Here is a 26,253-nt window from a genome sequence, read left to right on the forward strand (position 1 = left end):
TATACACCATTATCACCATGAGAATAACTTATGACACTTTGCATAACTTTCTATATAGTATTCTCATAGCGGGTCAATCCGGTATAAATATTACTCTTAATATTCATACCTATGTTTAAGATTTGATAACTCTTTATCCATGATCCATGAGATGTGATCATCAGTCTACAAACATAATAGTCTCAATGCTTTAATGTTATCCCACTTCATAATAAAGCTCGATTACGGATACTTTAAGAATAGTGTCCTTATGTTTAATGTGCTCTCATGATTAAGTCACACTTAATACATTAAACGGACTATCTATTCCAGGGACTTTATTAATCAACCATAATAAAGAAAAAGCCTTTTTATTAATTAATAAATAGTTCGATACAAGTACCAAAAGTATTGGCCTCTAGGGCTTACACCAACAATCTCCCACTAGCACTAGAGCCAATCAAGCATACCCCTAATGCCCATTGATCTAGTATGGCCATCATGCTTCTGCTGCGCAAGAGGCTTTATTAGTGGGTCAGCAATATTGTCAAGTGTTGGTACTCTACATATTTTCACATCTCCTCTATCTATTATCTCTCGAATGAGATGATAACGTCTAAGTATGTGTTTGGATCGTTGGTGAGATCTAGGCTCATTAGCTTGTGCGATAGCACCATTGTTATCACAATAGAGACCAATGGGATCCACAATGTTAGGGACTATGCCAAGTTCACTAATGAAATTTTTGATCCAAACAGCTTCCTTTGCTGCACTTGAGGCAGCAATATACTCGGCCTCGGTTGTAGATTTAGCAACTGTATCTTGCTTTGAACGTTTCCAGCTCACAGCGCCACCGTTTAAGCAAAACACATAACCAGATTGCGATCTAAAGTCATCCTTATCTGTCTGGAAGCTAGCGTCGGTGTATCCAATTACAACCAACTCTTCCTGACCTCCATATATCAAGAATGAGTCCTTAGTCCTTCTCAAGTACTTAAGGATATTCTTGACAACTACCCAATGGGCATCACCAGGATTAGATTGGTACCTACTCGTTGCACTTAAAGCATACGAGACATCTGGTCGAGTACATAACATGGCATACATGATAGATCCTACTGCAGATGCATATGGAATCTTATTCATGCGATCCCTTTCTTCCTTAGTTGAAGGGGATTGTGTTTTTGATAGACACATGGCATGTTGCATAGGTATGAATCTTTCTTGGAATCATGCATATTAAAGCGTCTCAGCACTTTGTCTATGTATGTACTCTGACTTAGGCCAATCAGTTTTTGTGATCTATCTCTATAGATTCTGATTCCTAATATATAGGCTGCTTCACCTAGGTCCTTCATAGAAAAGCATTTCCCCAACCAAGTCTTTACCTGTTGCAGGGTAGGGACATCGTTTCCAATGAGTAATATGTCATCTACATATAATACCAGGAAAACGATCATGCTCCCACTAACCTTCTTGTAGACACAAGGCTCATCTTCGTTCTTGATGAATCCATATTGTTTTACCGTTTCATCAAAACGAAGATTCCAGCTTCTGGAAGCTTGCTTCAATCCATAGATTGATCTTTGTAGCTTACATATCTTTTGGGCTTCTTCTGGTATGTCAAATCCTTCAGGTTGTGTCATGTACACATCCTTAAGAAGATTCCCATTAAGGAAAGCAGTTTTGACATCCATCTGCCATATTTCATAATCGTGATATGCAGCGATAGCAAGTAAAATTCGAACAGATTTAAGCATTGCAACTAGTGAAAAGGTTTCATCATAGTCAACCCCATGAATTTGTTTATATCCTTTTGCAACCAGTCTTGCTTTATAGGTATGTACCTTACCATCCATGTCAGTCTTCCTTTTGAAGACCCACTTGCATCCTATAGGGTTAACCCCTACAGGAGGCTCTACCAAGGTCCAAACTTGGTTTGTGTACATGGAATCCATTTCAGATCTCATGGCTTCTAGCCACTTCTCAGACTCGGGACCAGTTATGGCCTCTTGGTAGGTCACAAGCTCATCTTGATCCATGAGTAATACATCACCTTGATCTGTTATGAGATATCCATATCTCCCAGGTAGGTGACGTATCCTGCTTGACCTACGCTGGTCTTGTTCTACTTGAGCAGGTTGCTCTTCCACAACCACTTGTGTTTCCTGCTCTAATTCCTCCATAGGTGTATCAATGCTTTTTGATTCTTGAATTTCTTCAAGTTCTACTTTCCTCCCACTGATTCCTTTGGAATTAAAATCCTTTTCTAGGAAAACTTCAGTTCGAGCGACAAACACTTTGCCCTCAGAAGGATTGTAGAAGTAATACCCTCTTGTTTCTTTAGGATACCCCACAAATAAGCATTTGTCAGATTTGGGCTCAAGCTTAGTTGAAATTTGTCGTTTCACATAAACTTCGCAACCCCAAATCTTCATGTAAGACATATATGGTTTCTTACCACTCCATATCTCATATGGTGTCTTCTCAACCTTTTTGGATGGAACACGGTTAAGTGTGTAAGCTGTTGTCAACAGCGCATGTCCCCAAAAGGAGTTTGGAAGATCGGCGTGACTCATCATGGATCGGACCGTGTCTAATAGGGTTCGATTTCTCCTCTCAGATACATCATTCCATTAGGGTGTTCCAGGAGGAGTGAGTTGGGATAGGATCCCACACTCTTACAGATGGTCATTAAACTCTAGGCTTAAATACTCACCACCTCGATCTAATCGAAGAGTTTTAATATTCTTACCTAGTTGGTTTTGTACTTCATTCTTGAATTCCTTGAACTTTTCAAAGGACTCTGATTTGTGTTTCATTAAATACACATAACCATATCTACTGAAATCATCAGTAAATGTGATGAAGTATTGAAAACCTCCTTTGGCTGGTATGTTCAGTGGTCCACATACATTAGTATGTATGAGGGCCAAAAGATCATTAGCTCTTTCACCTTTTCCTGTGAATGGAGACTTTGTCATCTTTCCAATTAAACAAGATCTGCATGTCTCATATGATTCATAATCAAAAGAGTCCAACAGTCCATCTTTATGGAGTTTGGAAATGCGTTTCTCATTTATGTGGCCTAATCGACAATGCCAAAGGTAAGTTGGATTTAACTCATTGGGTTTCATCCTTTTAGTATTAATGCTATAAATTGGCATTTCAAGATCAAGGACATATAATCCATTGTTCATTTCAGCAGTAGCATAGAATATATCATTCAAATAAATTGAACAACAATTATTCTTTATTATGAATGAAAAACCGAACTTGTCCAAACAAGAAACGGAAATAATATTCCTGCTAATTGCAGGTACATAATAACAGTTCTCTAACTGAATTATTAAACCACTAGGTAAAGTCAATTCATAAGTTCCTACGGCTAAGGCAACAACCTTTGCTCCATTACCAACTCGTAGGTCGACTTCACCTTTTGCCAATTTTCTACTCCTTTTTAGTCCTTGCACATTTGTACAAATGTGAGAACCGCATCCAGTATCTAATACCCATGATGCAGAAGTAGATAAATTAATTTCAATAACAAAAATACCTGAAGTTGGAGTCTCTACTCCATTCTTCCTATCTTCCAGGTACTTTGGGCAGTTCCTCTTCCAGTGTCCGGTCTTACCGCAATGGAAGCAGGTGCCTTCTTTTTCTATGCCTCCACTAGGCTTTAAAGCAGCACTAGTGGGTTTGGTTTTGGCAACTTCCTTGCCTTTCCCTTTATCATGTTTGAGGACAATCCTCAGGTTTCGGTACCAATCCAGGAAATTTGTCCCAGACAATTTTTCCTTGTCAAGGGTTGATCGCAAGATGTTGTTAGAGGTGTTTGTTGTCATGGTAATCTACACAAGGATTAATGAAAATATAAGTATCATTGACATATTTAATTAGGCCTTTAATTAAATATGCTCCCACTATTTTACTCAAAATAAATGACCCTCATCATCTGATTCGGAAAATCCCGTTGGAAGATTTTCTAGTGGGTCGAGATCCATATTTCACTTTGTTCTAAGTCCGCGTAGGCGGATTACACAAAACTAGGTTATTTAGGTAGGAACTCCTTCCAATTGTATCTCATACAACTCTCGAAAATTTCAGTTGGGTGACTAACTCCTCATTCCAATCCATCATATAAATTATTCCCAACTCTTGCTTCTAAATATATATAATCTTATTATAATTTGCTTAGTTAATTTTGACCCATTGTTTTAACAGCTGGATATTACAATTATCCCATCGCACCTTACTAATATAGAACATGCACCTCGCGTAGGCGAAACCTACATTATCCATTACTAGTCTTGATGAGTGTTAAAACTTGGAAAGCATAAACTTAATATTTAATTTGAGGGAATTGCAATTTTTCTGATCTCACCGGCTTGTTTATCATATAAACCATCTCTCACATGCATCAACATACATTCACATGCATCAACATACATACATACATAATGAAACAGTTATGGCCCCTAGCGCAATTGTTCTCCCAAGCCAATGAGAGAACCTAAGCTAACCTAACAACGATCTAAGCTTCTCCAAGCAAGATCTTCAAGGTTGTCCTCCTTTGGCACTGACTTCTTTGCTTTTTTCATATCATTACATTACATAAAGAAACTCGTTTTACATACGAGGGAGTGAGATGAGAAAAGAAGTTACATGTGGGAGATTAAGAGAGAGGCACGACACGCAGGTCGTATTTTAAAATCCAAATCACAATAAAGGAAAACTAAGGCCATAACTGATCACCACAAGACAATAATAAACACTTTATTATTATTATTATTAATTCCTTTAATTAATCAAAATCAAATTAAATTTCGACGACCAATCACACTACGCAGAGTTAGTCGGGGTCCGCTGCCCGGTCAACGGGAACGGGTGTTCCGCTGCCCGGTCAGCGGACAGGGGTCAAGGGGGCAACGCCCCTTGCGGGGTTGAAGGGGCAGCGCCCCTGGACGAAATTTTTAATGAACAATTCATTTAAAATCGACGTTGTTTTTCGCATCAACACTTGATACTTTAAAGCACTAAGTTAGTGAATTTTGCCTTGCGTTAACCGGTTAACCATATGTGTTAACCGGTTAACACAGTTTGAAATCTGTTAAAAAATTGTTTTCTGTCTTGCGTTAACCGGTTAACCAAATGCGTTAACCGGTTAACACTGTTTGAAAATCTCTTGGAAAACTGTTTTCTGTCTTGCGTTAACCGGTTAACCAAAAGCGTTAACCGGTTAACACTGTTTGAAAAACTCAAAAAATTTATTTCGTATTGCGTTAATCGGTTAACCATACGCGTTAACCGGTTAACACTGTTTCAAAAAGTGTTTAGAAAGCACAACTCTTGTGCAGTCATAACCCCAATCACATAACTCTCTGACAACACAACCCTTGTACCGTCACTAACCCTGATGCACCAATTTCAGACTGTCAAACACATCTCGATTGTTAATTCAGTATGATTGATCAACACGTCATTGCTTCACCATACTAATTTCGGATCAAGAAGCAAACGACCATTGATCGCTCAAAGGAAAACAATCATTGAGTGTTTGAATAAACGAAACGAGAACGATATATCATATATAATGTATTTTGCATCAGGATTACATATATCATATATATATATATATATATAACTTGATCGGTCTCAATTTAATCTTTGATTCATTCTGTCTTTAATCATATTATTACAGAACAAAAACCGTTATCAGATTCATGGTTTCGTAAGTGGCTCTGATACCACTGAAGGAGAATTGCCATCCAAGGCGCAGCGGAATTTAAAATTTTCTCCATTTAGTGATCCTTACGAATGGGCATGATCAGTGATAGAATCGTTACCTCTTGTGGCGATTCAAACCTTTGGTGCAGATCTCTTGTAACGATCAAAACCTTGGATACAAATCCACGGAGCGATCACGAACGTTGAACGATGACAACGTCTCTACTCAGTCCACACGAACGGGTTCCTTCAATCTCAGTGCTAGCTGGTACGAATGAAGGCTTTGAGTGAGAGAGAGAGAGGGAAACGAAATTCCAAGTCTTTACTTGAGTTTCAGTCTGAGTGGAGTGATAATGTTTCTACCCAATGGGTTCTATTTATAGAACCACTTGTGGGGGCTTCAAGCTAAAAAACTCACTTAAGTGTATTTTGACCCATATCTCATAATATGCCAAAATCACTTAAGTATTTGGTACCTTACCATATTTCGTATTCCACTTAAGTGCACCGTACCTTACGGTGTTCCTTAGTTACTCTATCTCTCATCAATCCGTCCTTTGTGTGTGACCCTGTAGGTTTTCGCGACGTTGGCAATTATATTAAATCACACATTTAACATAATAAACAGTGAGCAGTATCTAGCAACACATCACTGCTACCCAAGTCACGAAAATGTCATGTGATCTGACAAAACCTCCTGTGATAATAATTATGTGTATAATTACCCCTTTGCCCTTATGTCTATATTAAACACAAGGTATAGACCGTGTCATCCTTGTCCAGTTCAATATTGGGTCCATAGACATTTATCATGTTATGCAGGATGGGCAAATTCCATCTGGGTCACTCATGTCCCTCAGCATGCTTCGTGGAGTACCCATCAACTGTCTTATGGTTATCCAGTTACGGACAACGTTGGATTAGCGATAAAGCACTCGACTCTACATCTAGGATCCATAGTGGTTTCAGGTCGAAGAGTGGTATACACCATTATCACCATGAGAATAACTTATGGCACTTTGCATAACTTTCTATATAGTATTCTCATAGCGGGTCAATCCGGTATAAATATTACTCTTAATATTCATACCTATGTTTAAGACTTGATAACTCTTTATCCATGATCCATGAGATGTGATCATCAGTCTACAAACATAATAGTCTCAATGCTTTAATGTTATCCCACTTCACAATAAAGCTCGACTACGGATACTTTAAGAATAGTGTCCTTATGTTTAATGTGCTCTCATGATTAAGTCACACTTAATACATTAAACGGACTATCTATTCCAGGGACTTTATTAATCAACCATAATAAAGAAAAAGCCTTTTTATTAATTAATAAATAGTTCGATACAAGTACCAAAAGTATTGGCCTCTAGGGCTTACACCAACACGAACATCCTGTACTTTTTGGACAGTACAAAAATAAATAAAGATTGTGAAATAATGGTGAGGCCTATGCTATCACTTGGGTGCATGAAAAAAGGGTTGAGCATGTCATTTTGGTAGTTACGGTTAGGGTTTTGATTTCGGTTTAAGAGATTTTGAGGTTCGTTAATGGTAGAAGAAGAAAAATGTTGGGTTGGTTGAGATGTTGCATGTGGTGTAAACGTTGGAGAATGAGTGGAATCTTATATGTCAGGATCAAGAATAAGTTCATTGATTGCCATCGCCAGGCAAGAAGATGGTTAAGGCGATAGAGAGAAGGTTTTGGGGATGAATTTTGGTGGTGAGTTTTTGAGAAAGGAAAGAGAAGAGGGAGTCTAGTGGATGAAGAGAGAGAAATGAAAAAAAAAATGAGAGATGAATCTTGGATAGATTCATGATATTAAGGCTAACAGAGACGTTCACAGGATGATGTATAATATATTCAAAATTATTTTGATGGTTGTAGTCGCTTAGTTATAGTAATGGTATTTTATTTGTTGTAATCTGTTGTGTTGTTGTTTATGTGTTGAATGTGTTGTATTTGTTTGTGATGGTATTTCCGTACAAAGTTATCATATGAAATAAATATTGTTTTTTATATAATCTTTTTTAATATTTTAAAGAACAATTTTATAAAATTCATTTTTAATATTATATAAAAATAATTTAAGGCTAAAACAAAAAAGGCCAAATTTATGGTTTATTAAATATCAAAATCAAATTTGCTAGAGAAAAAAGATAGATGAATATGGTAAATTGATTTTGAATGTAGTTTTATTCTCGATTCCCCTGTCAAGTAGCACCAAAAGATGCTTAGTGCTATTGAAAAAATGCAAGAACATGAAACATCTCAAACAAGCACATGCACAGATTTTCACTACATGTGAAAACAATACCTTTGCTCTAAGCAGAGTTTTAACTTTCTGTTCATCACACAAACATCATCATGGGAGTCTCACCTATGCTTGTAGAGTCTTTGAACGAATTCAAAACCCTACAGTTTGTATATACAACACAATCATCAATGCTTTTCTCTTTAATATCAATTTCAAAAGCACCCTCCATGTGTTTGTTAAAATGCTTCGGAATGGACTGAGACCTCATAACTACATTATACCTTATTGTGTCTCAACCCCGAAGACCTTAATCCCTTCAAGGGATCATTGGTTGGATTCTCACGAGAACAAGTGCATGTGAAAGGATAGCTCCCCCTGAGGATTACGTTCGGAGAGAAAGACCACATCAAGCAAATAAAAGTTAAGTACTTATTCATTGATACCCACTCCTCGTATAATATAATTATTAGGCGACAAGCCTTTAACCGACTGGGAGTCGTTTTATCTACCTTGTATTTGTGCATGAAATACCTGATCCCCAATGAGCAAGTGGGAGTTGTCCAAGGAGACCATGAAAACGCTAGGAAATGCTACGCAGAGAGCCTCAGGTTAAAAAGGGTGTATTTTCAGGGTGTAAAGGTAAAAAAAGAAAAGTCCAACTATGGAATCACGCCGCCCAGAGAGACGTGCGAGAGCAAGGAGCCTTCCCATCTGACCACACGAGACGAGGGGGCCTAAAAGAAAGGGGGAACACCATCATCTCCCCTGGAGCCATCTATTATGTTTCTGTTATCCATTTATGTAATTATTTTATTTTTTATTACTTGTTTATCTAGTTGGCATTTTTTAGACGGGTATTGGAACTTTGTCGGTTGTAAGGAAAAGCTATTAGTTAGGATGCTCTCTTTTCCTTCTGTGCTTTCAAGGGAGTGAGGGTTTTTAATGAGGTATATCATCCTTTTTTATTTATGTTTATTTGTTATGTCATATCTATGCAGGAAATCTAGGTCCATAAGAGACAAACAATTATTATGCTGGATCCCCCAATATGGAATCCTTGTCGCCCATAGAGACAATTATTATGTTGTAACCCCTAAGATGGGATTCTTTCCACCCATATAGGTAATAATTATGATGGATCCCCCCATATGAGATCATTGTTTCCTATAGAAGCAATTATTATGCTAGATCCCCCAAGATGGGATCATTGTCGCCCATTAAAGGCAATCATACACATGGGATTCCCCAAGAGAGAATCCTATCTTCCTCGGAAGCTTTTATAGTTGTAGTCACCCCGAGATTAATCCAAATAACGGAGCAACTAACCCTAAAATCAATCAATATAAAGAAATCCACAAAGGGACGCCTCTATTTATAATAATTACAAAAAAAAACAAAGGAGCCAAAATAAATACAACAAAAGACAAAAAGCCGCATAGGGTGAACATCATTCTCCTTGGGATTCCTCCTCAATGGCATGCTCCTGCTGGGAACTCTTAGATTCACTTCCCTCACGGTTCACACCTTCCTCGTGAATAAGTAAAGGCTCAGGTTTGGGAGAAGTGAAATTCTGGCACTTAAACATAGATGTCAAGACTGATGTCCTAACACACAACACAATGTCAAGACATATGTTAAGACATCGTCTGCTGACAAAAACACTTTTACCAGAATAGTAATTATGCGGAATATAATTGCAGAAGGTAAAAGACACAATCAATTATTAACCCAGTTCGGTGCAACGTCACCTGCATTTGAGGGCTACCAAGTCATGAAGGAAATCCACTAACAATATTAGTTCAAATCCTAAAAAGTCCCAGTTTACAAATTATCGCCTAATCATTACCCATGAAATTTCTACCTAGAACTCTTTTAGATATGAGAATCCTCCCCTCACTTCTAATCACCGCAGTGATATCCTAAGTCACAAACCAGTGACAATAACCCAAAATAGAAGATTACACTTCCAATAAACAATACTTGGTTTTGCTTAAAAGTTTCAACCAAGAACAATACTCAACTCTTTGCTTAAAAGCTCATGAGTAAGAATAATAACTTGATATACAATCAAGTACATCCAATCAACCTCTATGCATCAAAATATACACGAGGGACGTACAAACAAACACTAAAACCTAAGGAACTCTCGAAACCCTAAACCCTTATTTGTGCACACAGTTTCTTCAATGTGAATTGCTTGAAAATTTAGGTTTAGGCAGTCCTTATAAATAGACTCTTGCAGTATGGGCTTGGACTCTTCAAATCAGATCCAATATTCTCTTGTAAATAAGCTGCAAGATCTTCTCCATAATAATAGGAACAAATCTATAATATTTCCTAAAAAGTTTCAAAAGATCCTTTTTATTAAATCAAATCAAATTTACATTGTTCCTAAAACATCCTTGATTTGTTGTGCATATAGGAGAACTAGAATCATCCATAATATCGTATTTTAAAATCAAATATTCAAGGATACACACTTGCAGACCTGTACAGGTGTACTGGTATGATATGTAATAACATCTGTCATGACATCAGTCTGCAAGAAACATAAGCAGCAGCTGCTGCACAATTGATCAAGATGTCATGACACCTTGTTCAACATTAGGTTGTGATACATGCTTTCCCAAATGAAACATGTTTTACCAAAACTGTTGCCAATCAAAAAATCACATACCTAACAATCTCCCCCTTTGAATTTTTTTGGCTAAAACAACCAAAGCACAATAAATCTGGAGAGAGGAATAAAACCACAAACACAAGTTACATGGAAAACATGTAAACTTTGTACAAACTGCAAACATAAAATATATCATAGATAATCATGCAGCCACACAACTGATAGGTTATATACTCCCCTGTCACACATAATCAGGACTCCCCCTCAAGGGAACATCCAAAACAATATGAATTATCCAAGTTCAAACATCAGAGGCATGTGCAGCAGAAGAAAAATAAGCCTTACAAATTAGAGAAACTAAAGTTCTCCAAAAAAAATTCAGGCAAGATATAAGAACATTTGGTTTGACATCTGCACAAGCACCAGCAATAGTAGCAACATCCACTACAGCAAAAACAAACATGATAAACGATCATGCACACACAGAACTCCAACAGCAGCAGCAGCAACAGAAACACCAACAAGCATGACAGACTATCATGCTCCCCTTAAATAGTTGCAAACAACAAGAAACCACAATAAATACTCTCCCCTTAGTAGTTTTATCTTTATTAGGGAGTCTTATGATCAATTCCTTGGATGTTCTATTTTCCCTTCAGTAGGGAGACCTTTGCTGGCTTGAGAACTCACTGAATCCAATAAAAAAAAATATCAAATGGTGGTGGATGTTATGCCTTAAGGAGCAGTCTGTTTTTCTAGATCAATAAGAAGCAAGCATGTGCTTCTTGATGTACTGCTGAACCCGAATTCGTTGAAAGTTTCTCTAAACTAATATTGAAGGAATATGATGTCAAACAGGATATCATAACATTTAGATATAATGAAACATAAAAACAATCACATAATACTAGGTATAATGAAACAAAAAGAGAAGAAAAATATATTATTAATTAGAAACGTCATTTATTGATTAACATTTAGATAATTTAATGAATAGGGTAAATCACTGTTCATGCATAGGGTAAATCACTATTCATGCATCTTTTGAACCATTGAAAAATACTCTCTATGAAAAGCATGTAAACATCTTGTCATAACACATTCTAACTTTGAACTTGACCTATCCAAGAATTCCTCCAAACAAATTGGACATTCATTTGTAGCATAACAAAAAGAATCATCCATTCCAACTTTCTTCAACATATTGACATTAAATAGGGATGCCACGTCATCATGATCTTCATTATACCATCTAATAACATCAAGTGTCACATTTATTTCCCACTTACTATGATCTTCATCATTGTTTATAATCATCTCCCTAGCATATTCACCAAAGTGAGGTAGAATTTCTTTTAATATGGTAGAAGAAATACCCAGAGAGGAAAAAGACTCGTATAAGAAAACATTAGCATCTTCATCTAATATTGTAACTTCATTACAATTACATAAGATATCACATGAATACAACAAGATTCGATTCACCTTAGTCATGAAATCAGAGGTTGAGTTTGTCGCATTGATATGCAAGGGATAATTAGTTTGGGTGCAATCTAAATTAATGTAGAAGTTGTTAGCAAAAGGATCATCTCTTGGGAGTTTAAAGGTTTGCAGTTGAATTGGAATTATTTCTAAGCTAAAGTGGTGATCCATGAATTGGTTTTAGTTTTGAAAGTTATCTTTAATATGTTTGGTGGTATACACCATATTTATATAGTTAGACTTCAAAGATTTTAGAGAATTTTAATTTATTTTTCAATCAAAATTAAAGAAAATACTTACCGTATTTTTTGGAGAAATCAAAAACTTAATCTTATCTTATTTTATCTTGATTAAAAAATTTAAAACAGATTGTAATTTACCTAATCTAATTTGTTTTAATATTATCTATTATTAAGGAAACTCAAATATATGTAACAAAGTATATCTTACACATCAGAAGGTGTAGTGGGAAATTGAAGAAAATTTAAAACAGACTATGTCTTAACAGACGTTGTGATGCCAATTGAAGAAAAACGAATTCATAATTGTGTGGTTTGGTACAGATCGGTTGGGTTTGAGTTCAGTGCCGAGGATATGTACTTATACGATCCATGTCAGACAACTTACACATCAGAAGGTGTAGCGGGAAGTTCATGATCATTAAGCTATTGACAAGCTAAAGATCAATTAACAAGAGTCGCCACCGCGCTTTTATTGTTTCCAAGGGAAAAGGGAAAAAGTACGAACAAAACCCAATTAGTAAGAAGTTTTCAATTAAAAACTAATAAAAGTCAGAGATCACAGGTAAGGGGGTTGGTTACACAGAGGGAATGTGTTAGCACCCAAAGTGTCCTAGGTACTTCTAGGGAGCCCTTCTTGTGTGCATATGTATTTTGTACAAAGTGATGTTTACAAACAAATAGAATGGGGGGAATGAGAAAAGAATTCATTGATTATATTTTTGTGTTTGACAAGACCTTCGGTCTTGTGCCTAAGTACCAACATATGAATGAGGGATTAAAACCTCGTAGTTCGTGCTAGAAATTTTAAAGTGAGTATGTTGATTTTAACAAAAGTTAAGCTTGAAAGGCACAAAGGCCTAAAAATGGTTTGAATGAGTAAGTTCTTTTTGGCTTTTTGAAAGTTTAAGTCAAGTATAGTTAAGTTTATTTACAAGTTTGATTTAAGAAAATAAGTTTAAAAATGCAATGGCATAAGGCCAAAGTTTCTACCTTTTTGTAAAAGTGGTCAAAGTTTAGAACAAAATAGTTCACACAAAGAAGGTTTTGAAAATGGAGGGAGAGATTTTGAAATTAAAGAAATGGGGAGAAGATGAAGAGACTACCCTATACACAAAAATTTAAAAGTTTAAAGTTGAAAAGATCTGACCAAATGGGAGCAATCCAATAGACAAGTATGTTGATAGAAACCCAGAATTCCCTTGGACTCTTTAGATCAAGCAACACACAAATGCACAATTATATCAATCTTGAAGAGAAAAGGCATCAAATAAAGATGGCCTCATCCAAGCTTATTCACTTCATGATCTTCTTCAAAATAGCCTATGTAGCAGATGAATTCCACAAGTCACAGGTTCAACATAACAGCTTAACAATGATCAATGTTGCAGATGAATCTGGAGAGATCTTGAATGATGTATCAGATGAATTCAAACTTGCAAGCTTTTAGTTCTCCAACAAATTTGCATTGGCCAAGTCCATTAGCAAAGGAATGTTGCCTAAGTTCTAAGTCCAATTGGGGCAAGATCAAACCAACAGTCCACTCAAAGTCTTTTAGGGTTTTTGTTATTATTATGTGCATTAATGGTCAAAGACCAATCAAACAAACAAGGCAACAAAGTATATCACACAATATCGTCCAAGTGGATAAAGTGAAAATTGCATAAACATAAACAATTAGAATGATATGTACAATGACAAATGATAATAGAACAGTAAAAGTAAATTGCACTAAAAGTAAAAGCTTGAAAGTAAAAGTTATTGGTTAGTAAGTTAATAGTTAGTTTTGTTTTGCTTTTTGATTTCAAAACATTCTTTAGAGAACACTCAACCCACTTGCCACAAGCATGGATCCTTGAACCAAAACATCTTCCAAAGGAAGGAAAGAAGGCCAATTTTCCACAGAATACCATGGAAGAAGGGAGACTTACAATCTCGCTAACTAGAATGCTTATGCCTTTTGTGTCATAAATTTAGCACTATGTTAAGCAATCGTAATAGGACTTATGTAGAAGTCACAACTATTTGAGGTTGGGCAATAAACTTTTGGTGTTAATGCATGTTGGGGACATAGTATTAAGAACTATGCTCATTAAACATACCACACACAAAAAGTATGCAAAGGTGTGGCCTAATCTCATCCATACTCATGTTAATCTTTCAATCAACTAGCATTAGGACTTTGAGATGTCATTGGCCAATTGAAAATGAATGGATGAAGAAGGGGAATTAGATGAAGAGGGCAAGGGATGAATGAGATCACAAATTGGTCAAAGGAGGACTTTTACCAAATTAATATTATTCATTCATTTTGGGATATGGAATGTACATTCCATCAATCCCCTAAATCCAATAATATTAACTTGACAAAGTCAAATCAACCTTGACCAAGGCCCAACAACAAATGAGAAACTCAAATAAGTCAATCCAAATGGTCAACACAATTAAAATGACATTTATTCAATTAAAAATATTAAAATAATGCATTAAATTCAAATACGTTTTGTCCAAATCCTAAAATCACATCAAAACACCAAATAAATGACCATGTGATTTATCATAGGTCAAACAAGGTCAAAGGACCTTGGATAAAAAATTTCGTAATTTTTGGACACTTAAAAATATTTTTAAACAATTAAAAACAAATTTAAAATCAATTAATTCATGAAAAATATTAATAGTGATCCAAAAAATAATTTTAATTCAGAATATGAAAGAGAAAAATATTTGAATTTTTTTTATGAAAGTCCCATATTTTTTGGATCAATATTAAATTTATTATGAATTATTGAAGAAAATGGAATTAAATGGAAATTCAGAAAATACTAAAATACGTGGACCATCAGATCTCCCTCATTAATTGAGGTGGCAGATCTGATGATCCACAACGCGCGTTCCACCAACACCTTAGTCAAGCGCGCTGCAAACGTGGTAATCAAAAGGAATGGCTGAGATTAAAACGTGGAGGTTAGATCACATGGTTTAGACCAAAGACACATCATCACCGGAGCCAGAGCTCCAGTTGTCTTCTCCGGCGATCTTCGTCGGACTGGTCATCATGAACCATCACCAAAATTTCAAACAGGGACATGATTTTAAAGAGAAAACATCACTGAACACGAATATCACCTCCATTTCTTCCAATTCCAACTATATTGAGAGATATGTGGAATTGAAAAATGAGGTTCATGATCTGAGTTGCTTCGATTTGACCTCAAAGCAACTCAAACACCTTGCCTACATTGGTAGGACTTCAGACAACACAAGAATCAATGGAATTGAGCAAGAAACAAGGAGAATCGAAGAGATTAAATTTTCTACAAATTACCTTTAATGGAGGTATGAGCTTGCTAGATCTTGATCTGAATCGTGTTTTGCTTCACTTCAATTGCTTGCAGAAGAGGAATGGAAAGGCTTAGAATCAATGGACTCCTGGAGAATTGAATTCCAAAACAGTGGAGATTCAAGCTCAAATTCAACGGAATTTTTCGGGTTTATCCTCTTAATGTGAAGGGTTTTCAATGGAGATTCAAAGCTGGCGCGGTGTGTGTTAATTCTGAGCATAAGCAACTGTATTTATAGGGGAATTGGATGATATTTGCACACTCACTTTCACTTTCCAAAATTGGCAAATGATGAAAGCATGGTGCATGGGCGCGCATAGGCCCATGAAATGATTGTTTGAAAGTCCAAAATGAAGTTCAGATGCTTTGGAGATGGATTGGATTGCAAGGCAATTGAGCATTGTTGTTTGAAGTTTGATCCATGCCACATGATACCAGCCTGTTTAAGCCATGCGCAGCCTATGCATTTCCAATCCAAAATGCATGAATTTTAGCTCTTTGGAAAGGTGAGATCAAGGGGAACAAGTTTGATGTTGAACAATTTTTCATTTGGAACTTGGAACTTGGATATATTTGAGGTGGAAGTTTGGAAAATTTTGACATATCAAAAAATTTCTAAGTGTCAAGCCATATGTCTCAATATTCCACCTTGCTTAACTTTTTATAGGAACTTTAAATGAGAAACATGTCTTCATCAAAGTTGTAGATCTATACAAGACCTTCAAAATGGTCACAAATTTCATGTCATTTGGATTTAAAATGATAGAGTTATGCATTTTTGAAGTTTGGAAAAATCATTTGATCAATGGTATAGGTCAAAAGTGACCTATAATGCAGCCTCATATCACATGTTCAAAGAAGTTGAATTATCTCTCACTCCAAACATCAAAGTTGTAGTAGACACATTTAATTTTATTGTGCAACTTGGAAATCTTTCATCTCATAAAAATTGAGAAAGTTATGGCCTTGGGAAGTTGACTTTCAAATTAGGGTTTTGACAAAATGACCTATAATGTTTCAACATAGAAAGTGATTTTCCAAGCAAACCTGGCTCTAGGTATCAACATGAAAGTTGTTTGTAATTTCATTTAGAGAAATTTTTCTCTTGTAATAATTTTCATATGGTGAAAATTGTAGGAGATAGGGTCTAGGGAGACCCAGTTTTGATCAGATGAATTCATCTGGCCAACAACCATCAACCAACTTGCTAATTTCCAATTCTCTTGACTTTTTTGGCTCATGGTATATCATATATGCATAAGATGATGAAATTTTAAGTGTCCCTTGAGAAATTTGATCAATTGGTGAGGTAGCTTATTGGAGAAGTTACTCAAGATACCCAGTCAAACTAGGGTTTCCAAGGCAAATCACCCTCAAACTCTTGAAGAAAACTTGATCAATATAACATGTAGATAACATTGGGACTAATATATGATGCTTATAACCATTCTTGAATCAATTCTTGATTGTGCTCTTTGTTCATGAGGGTCTCAAACCCTAGATGTGATCAATGAATCAATGAGGTCATGCCCTACCTACAAAAGAGTTAGATAGATACAAAGACATATTTTTGGTATTTTGGTTAGTAAAATGATAAAATACAAGTATGATATAATCACAAAGTGCTTGGTGATCTCTCCCAGAACAAACCCAATGAAAAGGGGTAAGGATGATGCCAAGGTATGATCCTAGTGCTAATGCTTATGATGAAATTTCATGAGAGATCTTAGGGTCAAAATTGGGGTCTTACAGAAGGCTCAACATATAACCCCCAACAACATTGTCAGACTGACTACTCATAACCCCTTATCCATCAAAAATTTCGACCACAAACGCACAAACATACAACCCTAACATGCCAAACACCCAACCACAATACCAAGAACATACATCGTACCACCAGAAACAACTAGATCATCATCAAGACATCCAACATCGCTATGCACCCAACACATCACCATATCATAGCCGCCTTAGCCAAAACACTCAATGATCATTTAACATCAATCGTTCATCCTCCTACTATAGTTAAGAAGCCCAAACATCTCAAAACTAAAACCTTCAACAACTATATGTCTACAAAACACCACAACAATCATTTCAACCTTTCCTTGATGCATCATTCACACCAATGTCTCCCTTCAATCGTCCCGCTCTCCCCCCCAACAACTCAAACATAATCCAACTACTCTGGCATGGGTCATGAACTCAGTTATGGCGGTATCCCTTCTATGCATACACAAGACTACGCTGATTTGTCTGACTATCTCAGGAAATCTCCTGCAGTTGGTGGTGGTGTTCTTGGGCCCTCAGATACTCAAACACCCGGGGTGAATCATCAACATGGGTTATGGCCACGAGTTCGGGTAGCTAGGGGATGTGGGACCGGATGTCGGTTAGGTGATCTCGGTCATCGACATTAGTCTTTTCTGTGTAAACGGGTATTAATATTAATATGAATTGGTCTGATTTCGAATTTATCTATCATGTACAATGTTTTTCAAAAAAAATTACGAAACACACACAGGTGTTAGACCAATTGGCGCCTCCTCTCTAAGTTTAAGAGCAGACGCCAATTCATCTGACGCCTCCTCTTCAAAGTGGGGTGGTTTGGGATTTTTTTTGAAAACTAGGTTATTTTGGAAAAAAAATTGAAAAACCAGGTTATTTAAGTAAAAATTTTGATAACTTACATAATAACTTCTAATAATTTTTATTGAAACCACTAATATTATGTTCACATAACTTTCTATTATTAACTTTAGGGATGGCAATGAACAGGGTTTGGGCGGGGTACTATAGTACTCATCCCCATACCTGCGATTTGAAAAAATCTCCGTGCCCGAGCCCATACCCGCTTGGGTGCCAAAGTTAGCACATGTACCCGTGCTCTATGGGTATGTAAGTACCCATACTCGTACCCGTGGCCCGCGTTCCTATTAAAAATAAATAGATCAATTATAAAATATCATATAATTTTAAATTTTTAAACATTAAAAAAATTTCAAACAATTTATTGTTGAAATAAACGAACACTCATATTAAATACGTAATAGTTTAACATTGATAGACATACATTTTCATATAATAATATAAACTAAAATCTATAAATATAAATAAAAATACATAAATATATAGTGTGCGGGTATGGGGTGAGTTGGGTACCAAGGTGCTTATACCGACACCCATACCCGTTTATTTTTATAGATAATTATCCGAGTCCATGTCCGTACCCATTTTTGCGGATTTTTATCCTATCCGTTGTGGATAAATTTGCAGATGCCCATTGAGGATGAGTCAAATTGTCATCCCTAATTAACTTTCTATATAACTTTCAATTAAATTAATATTAAATAAAACAATATCGTACATATTTTCACGCGTTTTATTAAAAACACGGACAGACGAGAATGGAGTGCCCATGTCCATCTGGACGCTAGTGTTATAGAATGTCAAAATTAATATTTCTTTAAAAAAACAAATATAATTTTTTTTTAATATTTTAAAGAACAATTTTATAAAATCCATTTTTAATAATACATAAAATATATATTTTTTAAAACTAAAAAAAAAAAACGAAATATATGGTTTACTAGATATCAATATCAAATTTGCTAGAGAAAAAACATAGATGAATATGGTAAATTGATTTTGAATGTAATTCCCATGTCAAATAGCACCAAAAGATGCTTAGTGCTATTGGAAAAATGCAATAACATAAACCATCTCAAACAAGCACATGCACAAATTTTTACTACAGGTCTTGAAAACAATACCTTTGCTCTAAGCAGAGTTTTAGCTTTCTGTTCATCACACAAACATCATCATGGAAGTCTCACCTATGCTTGTAGAGTCTTTGAACGAATTCAGAACCCTACAGTTTGTATATACAACACAATCATCAAAGCTTTTCTCATTAATATCAATTTCAAAAGCACCCTCCTTGTGTTTGTTAAAATGCTTCGGAATGGAATGAGACCTGACAACTACACTATACCTTATGTATTGAAGAGTTGTGCGGGACTTCAGGATTGTTCTTTGGCGAAAATGATTCATGGGTATGGTTCAAAATTGGGTCTTGTGTTTGATATCTTTGTGGGTAATAGTTTGATGATGATGTATTGTGTGTTTGGTGATGTTGTAGCTGCACGGTACGTGTTCGATGAAATTCCTAGCTTAAGTGCAGTTTCTTGGAGTGTGATGATTTCTGGATATGCAAAAGTGGGTGATGTTGATTCAGCTAGGTTGTTCTTTGATGAAGCACCTGAGAAGGATAAAGGGATTTGGGGTGCCATGATTTCTGGTTATGTGCAAAATAGTTGTTTTAAAGAAAGTCTTTATTTGTTTCGATTGATGCAGTTGACTGATATAGTGCCTGATGAATCTATATTTGTGAGCATTCTTTCTGCATGTGCTCATCTAGGAGCTTCAGATATTGGTGTGTGGATTCATCGACATTTGAATCAATCAAAGCTAGTACCATTCAGTGTTCAATTAAGTACTAGTTTATTAGACATGTATGCTAAATGTGGGGATTTGGAGACGACAAAAAGAGTATTCAATTCAATGCAAGAGAGAGACATTGTATGCTGGAATGCTATGATTTCTGGTATGGCAATGCATGGAGATGGAAAAGGTGCACTGAAGCTATTTTATGATATGGAAAAAGTTGGGATGAAACCTGATGATATAACATTCATTGCTGTTTTTACTGCTTGTAGTTACTCAGGAATGGAACATGAAGGTTTGAAGTTATTGGATAAAATGTGTAGTGTTCACAACATTGAACCAAAAAGTGAACATTATGGTTGTTTAGTTGACTTACTAAGCAGAGCAGGGTTATTTGAAGAAGCTATGGTTATGATAAGAAAAACAACCAATTCATTGAATGGCTCTGAAGAGGCATTGGCTTGGAGAGCATTTCTGAGTGCATGTTGTAACCACGGAGAAACTCAACTGGCTGAACTTGCTGCTGAAAAAGTGTTGCAGTTGGATAAACACAGTCACAGTGGAGTCTATGTTTTGCTTTCTAATTTGTATTCAGCATCTGGTAAACACAGTGATGCTAGAAGGGTGAGGGATATCATGAAAACCAAAGGAGCTAACAAGATACCAGGTTGTAGCTCAGTAGAGATTGATGGTGTTGTCTGCGAGTTCGTTGCCGGCGAAAAAACGCATCACCAGATGGATAAAATACACAGTTTTGAAGAAAATGCATATCCAGTTAGACTACAATCAATAGAAATTCATGGTTTAACTTTAAGTTGCTTCTATTAAAATCATTATCCTGTTTATTAATATAGCTTGCAGGGAGTCCCTTTTCCTATAGTGATTCAGCTTTGATCTCATGTAAAGCTATATATTTTAGTTAAGAATGTAATCTATCATTTCTTCAATAATACTTACATTTTATACATATAATAATAAAAGTTAGTTATATAATTAATGTATACAGTCTGTGTATGATTATTTACTGAATTGTTAATTATGCCTTTTCATCTATAAAAAAAATTAGTAGTATAAAAAATGAGTATGTTTGAAGAAAATAATAATAAGCATATCTAGAAATTTGAAATAGGATTAATAAGAACAAGTTTTTTCTCCAAATGATGTTGCAGTATATTTAAGGTGGTAGTATTATACTTGCTCTGTTTTTAAATTTGAAATCAAGAGTACATAACTATAACTATCTATAGTACAATGAACTTCCTACATACATGAAAAGATCATAAATAATAAACTTAAGAAACTATTGTTTATTGATAGTGACAACATTGATTTGGCAAAAATTGAAACACCTATTTTGGCTATTTCATTGAGAAAAAATCAAGACAAGGATTCATTAAACAAGGAAATCTGAATCAGAAACTTCAAGCACTTTGTGCAAGCCAATGGGATTGACACCGGGCCGGAACGCATTTCCCTCAATGTACCTGCCAAAGATCATATGATATGATTGTTCAGTTCAATGAACACAAGATAATGGATGATTTACTCAGGTAGGAAACTCACATTTCTTTCAAAAATGGATGCTTGTAAAAGGGTTCAGGAATTCTCCCTGAAAACTGATTGTGATCCAAGTACCTGAAATAAAAGATTAGAAAATCTTGTAATTGATAACTCTTCACGAAGATGCACAATGCTTTTTATTCATATTCCGATCATTCAATCAATTGTGATTCTACTCTAAGCTAAAAGTATGTTTCATCAATTACTCCGGCAAACTATCAAAAGCATACTATTGACTGAGAAACTTACAAGTATGTCAATTTAGGAATATGGGCGACGCTAGATGGTATGACTCCTGACATTTTGTTGTGGGACAGGTACCTGCCTCCAACAAACAAACATCGCATTATGGAAACTTTCAAGCTAAATAGATCTTGACACGGTAAAATCGTGTTAGACAGTCCTGTTAAAACACATGTTAAGAGGAGGAAGAAAATACGCGGTAAAGAATGAATACTCACAAGATTTCAAGACTGGATAAGTTAGCAAGTTGTGCAGGAATTCCTCCAGTAAAATAATTATTGTTTAGATATCTGGTTTGCAGAACAAGTTTGTTAATATTTAGAGATAAAAGCAGATTTAAGATCAGGTGGCAATGTTTTGAATCGACAAAAAAGAACTTACAAATTGCGTAGTAATGGAAAGCAACCTTCAAAACGGATGAGTTCCCTTATGGTACCCACCAAATGATTGTTACCGGCATCCCTATAAACATGACAGTAATATAATGAGGCATTTGGTTTGAGATATAAATATTATCATCTGAAGTAGAAGATTCTAAAAGGATTTGAAAATTACAAGTGGCGAAGGTTCTGTAGAGTGCCCAATTCTGGGGGTATTCTTCCCATCAAACGGTTTTCATGAAGATAAAGATAGCGAAGGTCGGGAAGATCTGCGAGCTCCTTGGGAATTTCACCCTTGAAATTATTGAAGCTTAGGTACCTGCATAAGGATATTAGATCTCAATTGTTAACAAAGGACTAACAGAGAGTGTTGTCAACTAGTGGTTATAGAGGCAATATAGCACAATAGAATTTTAACAAATCACTACTATTCCGCGGTACGCTATTTAGTATTAGGTGTTATCAAATAGCGGCTATAGCCCTGTAGCGGATTTTGAACAAACTGTTGTTTTCCATGATTGATAAATTGACAATTCTGTTAACAAACCCAAAGTTAACAAGGAGAGTAAGAGTTACTCACAAATGCGTCAAACTTTTAAGTTCCCCGATTTCTGGAGGAATTGCATCCTGTAGTTTGTTCCACCGCAAATTTCTGCAAGGAAACAAAGGTAAAAAATGAACTACATATTTCAAATAATAGTATGAAAATGACGATCAATGACAGCCAACATTGAAAAAGTGGAATGGGCATAAATCATCATAAACCAACAACTTTTCTTGGCAAAAAATATTGCCTATGTCGTTCTACTACATCACATCAATATTTTATCATCAGAACCATATGCGGAGAGAAACCAGAATCTAAGAGGGTTTAGAAAATTCATACAGTATTTTAAGACGCTTCAGCCGACCGATTTGAGGAGGAATAGGCCCTGTTAACTTGTTATTATGGAGATCCCTGCCAAAAGTGCATATTACTTCAATTACTAAGAGCTTGAAAGAAAGCAGTAAACTGGAAATCTTTCAATGTATTAAAACAGTAAGCAAACAATATGCCATCTTAACGTGTCCCCAAATCTTCCATTTATAAAAGGCAAATCAATGAAAAAGACCAATCACAATTATTAAATTCTTGAATAAATTAGTCTTTTTAGCTAACGCAAATCTTCTATAATTCCAACATGCTCAATTCATTTCTATGTTAAATCTTTCAAAAATCGCTATTTACATGAAAAGACACGAGAGTAGAAAATCGTTTGGACATCAATCATACATCATACCACAGGTTAATTTCATGGCTCACCACAAACAACTCTTCAAATATACTCTTGTACGATAGGAACCTAATCTTTCATTACCAAGGTACTATATTTTACCAAACCAATTAGACCCCTATAGTTTTGCAAAACTACATGACCAGCATACACACAAATACCCCGCCCTAATTGGCATCCAATTCCAACACAGCCATATGTACCAAGCATGGTTCTGAAAATGGAAAAACCTTAGGTATTGCTCAATATGTGTTGTTCAACAGTTATAAGTTATAACATGCCACACAGATTAAATTTTTCAGGTAACAAAAATGGTATTATGTTTTATGCCTTCACGGCCACAAAGCGGACGACGCCATTGAGGCTGATTCTCCGTAACACAGGATCACAATACAGCGGTAAACCGCAATTGCGATTCAAATATTTGGCATCATGCAAGAATGCATACTCTTCAATCAATTCCAAGGATCAAAAGATAAGTTAACATAAATTAAGGAAGATACTTACAGCCGTGTAAGATCCAACAAGCTGGTAACAGCAGTAGGAAAAGGCCCAACAATCGACACCGCATACACCTCACTACAAATTAACAACAAATCAATCCCAATTACACCAACGCCAACACCACAAATCTAATCCATAACAATTACAAAAACATCAAAACTTTCTAAAATAAAAAATCAAACTTTATGCCCCAAAAAAGAAGTTGGGATGAAAATAAAATACTCACAGCTCTGTGACAACACGATAATCACCGACAGTGGAACAAGTAACACCAGACCAAGGAGGAAGATCACCATCACCACAAGGATCATCTCCAACCCAAGCATAAACTACTCTCCAACCCAGAGAAGCCTTGATCTCGTTCAAAGCCTTAACTGCAAACAAACAAAAAATGAAAACCCATCAACGATTTCGACCCATCAAATAAAAAAGCGAAAACAGTAACCCCGTAAACGGAATCATAGAAAGATTGAAAAAGGGTATCGTTACCATCACGCTTAAGGGTCTTGCAGTGTGCAAGGTTGAGAATTGATAACGCAAAAAGGAGAGATAAGGAAAGTGAAGTAAAGGGTATCCGCATCCGCGCCATTTTGAGGGCGGTGAGAAAAATTGAAGTTGATTTTGTTTCCTTTTGTATTGTGGTAGATCTGAATTGTGAAGTGTTGTTGTTGGTGGTGATTCAGATTTTGTGAAATTGAGATTTGAGTGAAAGAGGAAGAGAATTTTGGTGAATGATTAATCAAATCGAAGTGCAGAATGAGCTAACGCGGAATCATCAAGTTGGAAATTGGAAATTGGAAATCTCACTCACACTAGTCGGCACTGCTATTTTCATACTCTTTTTCTTCTACTTTTTATTTGTTTATCTTTTTTTGTGTATTTATTTTACTTAACTATTGATTTCAATCTTTTAATAAAACTATACTACTCGTTGTCTTAATGGTTTTTTAAAATTTAATCATTACATCATTACATTAATTAATCAAGAAAAGGTCATTAAATTTAGAATTGGATTATCTCAATTTAAAAACAACACCAACAAAAATCAAAGTTGAAACAAAGTTTTATATTTTCCTATCTCATTATTAAATATTCAAAAATCAAAAGTATCGATGAATCGGTGAGATGGACTCTTGATACAATGGTGCATGTCTCCGAGGAGGATGCATGCGAATGGACTTACAAGGTTAGAATTCTAATTTCAAATCAGTGTGAGAATAAAAAATGATGTGAAAGTGGAGATGGATTTTAATCATATATTAGGCTTCACGCGTAGTGATTTATATATATGGTGGACGACAATCAATAGTGTCTTGATCTAAGCATTAACCTTTAGGTTGACGATAATCTTTTTCAGTTTGATCTAAGCATCAACCTTTGAGTTGACGAAGATTAATGTTGTTTTGATTTAAGCATCAACATTTGGGTTGACGACGATCTTTTCCAGTTTTATCTAAGCATCAACCTTTGGATTGACGACGATCTTTTCTAGTTTGATCTAAGTATCAACTTTCGAGTTGTCAACGATCAGTGTTGTCTTGATATAAGCATCAATTCTCGAGTTGATGATGATCTTGTCTTATCTTTTTTATTTAAGCATTAACTCTCGAGTTGACAACGATCTTGTCTTATCTTTTTTATCTAAGCATCAACTCTCGAGTTGACGACGATCTTGTGTTATATTTTTTTATCTAAGCATCAACTCTCGAGTTGATGACAATCTTGTCTTATCTTTTTTATCTAAGCATCAACTCCCGAGTTGATGATGATCTTGTTTTATCTTTTTTATCTAAGAATCAACTATCGATTTGACGATAATCTTGTCTTACCTTTTTGATCTAATCATCAACTTTTTAGTTGATGACGATCTTATCTTTTTTATCTAAGCACAACTCTCGAGTTGACGACGATCTTGTCTTATCTTTTTATCTAAGCATGAACTCTCGAGTTGACGACGGACTTGTTTTATCTTTTTTATTTAAGCATAAACTCTCGAGTTGACGACGATCTTGTCTTATCTTTTTTATTTAAGCATCAACTCTTAAGTTGATGACGATATGTCTTATCTATTTTATCTAAGCATCAATTTTCGAGTTGACGATGATTCGTCTTATCTTTTTGATCTAAGAATCAACTCTCGAGTTAACGATGATCTTGTCTTATCTTTTTTTATCTAAGTATTAAT

General features: G+C 35.6%; 2 protein-coding genes across 2 annotated transcripts; one reads left to right on the plus strand and one right to left on the minus strand.

Annotated features, from left to right (window-relative positions):
* Nucleotides 1-19,309: 19,309 nt before the first annotated feature.
* LOC127119632 (pentatricopeptide repeat-containing protein At5g66520) lies at nt 19,310-21,590 on the plus strand. The gene has a single exon (XM_051049904.1). The coding sequence runs from the start codon at nt 19,325-19,327 to the stop codon at nt 20,933-20,935; it is 1,611 nt and encodes a 536-aa protein (XP_050905861.1). The 5' UTR covers nt 19,310-19,324; the 3' UTR covers nt 20,936-21,590.
* On the minus strand, nt 21,271-24,967 carry LOC127119634 (probable leucine-rich repeat receptor-like protein kinase At1g35710). The gene is made up of 11 exons (XM_051049906.1): nt 24,558-24,967; nt 24,295-24,442; nt 24,072-24,143; nt 23,177-23,248; nt 22,871-22,942; nt 22,466-22,609; nt 22,292-22,372; nt 22,129-22,200; nt 21,917-21,988; nt 21,671-21,742; nt 21,271-21,591 (listed from the first exon to the last, which is right to left on the minus strand). The coding sequence occupies exons 1-11, from the start codon at nt 24,655-24,657 to the stop codon at nt 21,501-21,503; spliced, it is 996 nt and encodes a 331-aa protein (XP_050905863.1). The 5' UTR covers nt 24,658-24,967; the 3' UTR covers nt 21,271-21,500.
* Nucleotides 24,968-26,253: the final 1,286 nt, after the last annotated feature.

The sequence above is a fragment of the Lathyrus oleraceus genome, chromosome 2, assembly GCF_024323335.1.
Source record: "Lathyrus oleraceus cultivar Zhongwan6 chromosome 2, CAAS_Psat_ZW6_1.0, whole genome shotgun sequence".
Classification (NCBI taxonomy): Eukaryota; Viridiplantae; Streptophyta; class Magnoliopsida; order Fabales; family Fabaceae; genus Lathyrus; species Lathyrus oleraceus.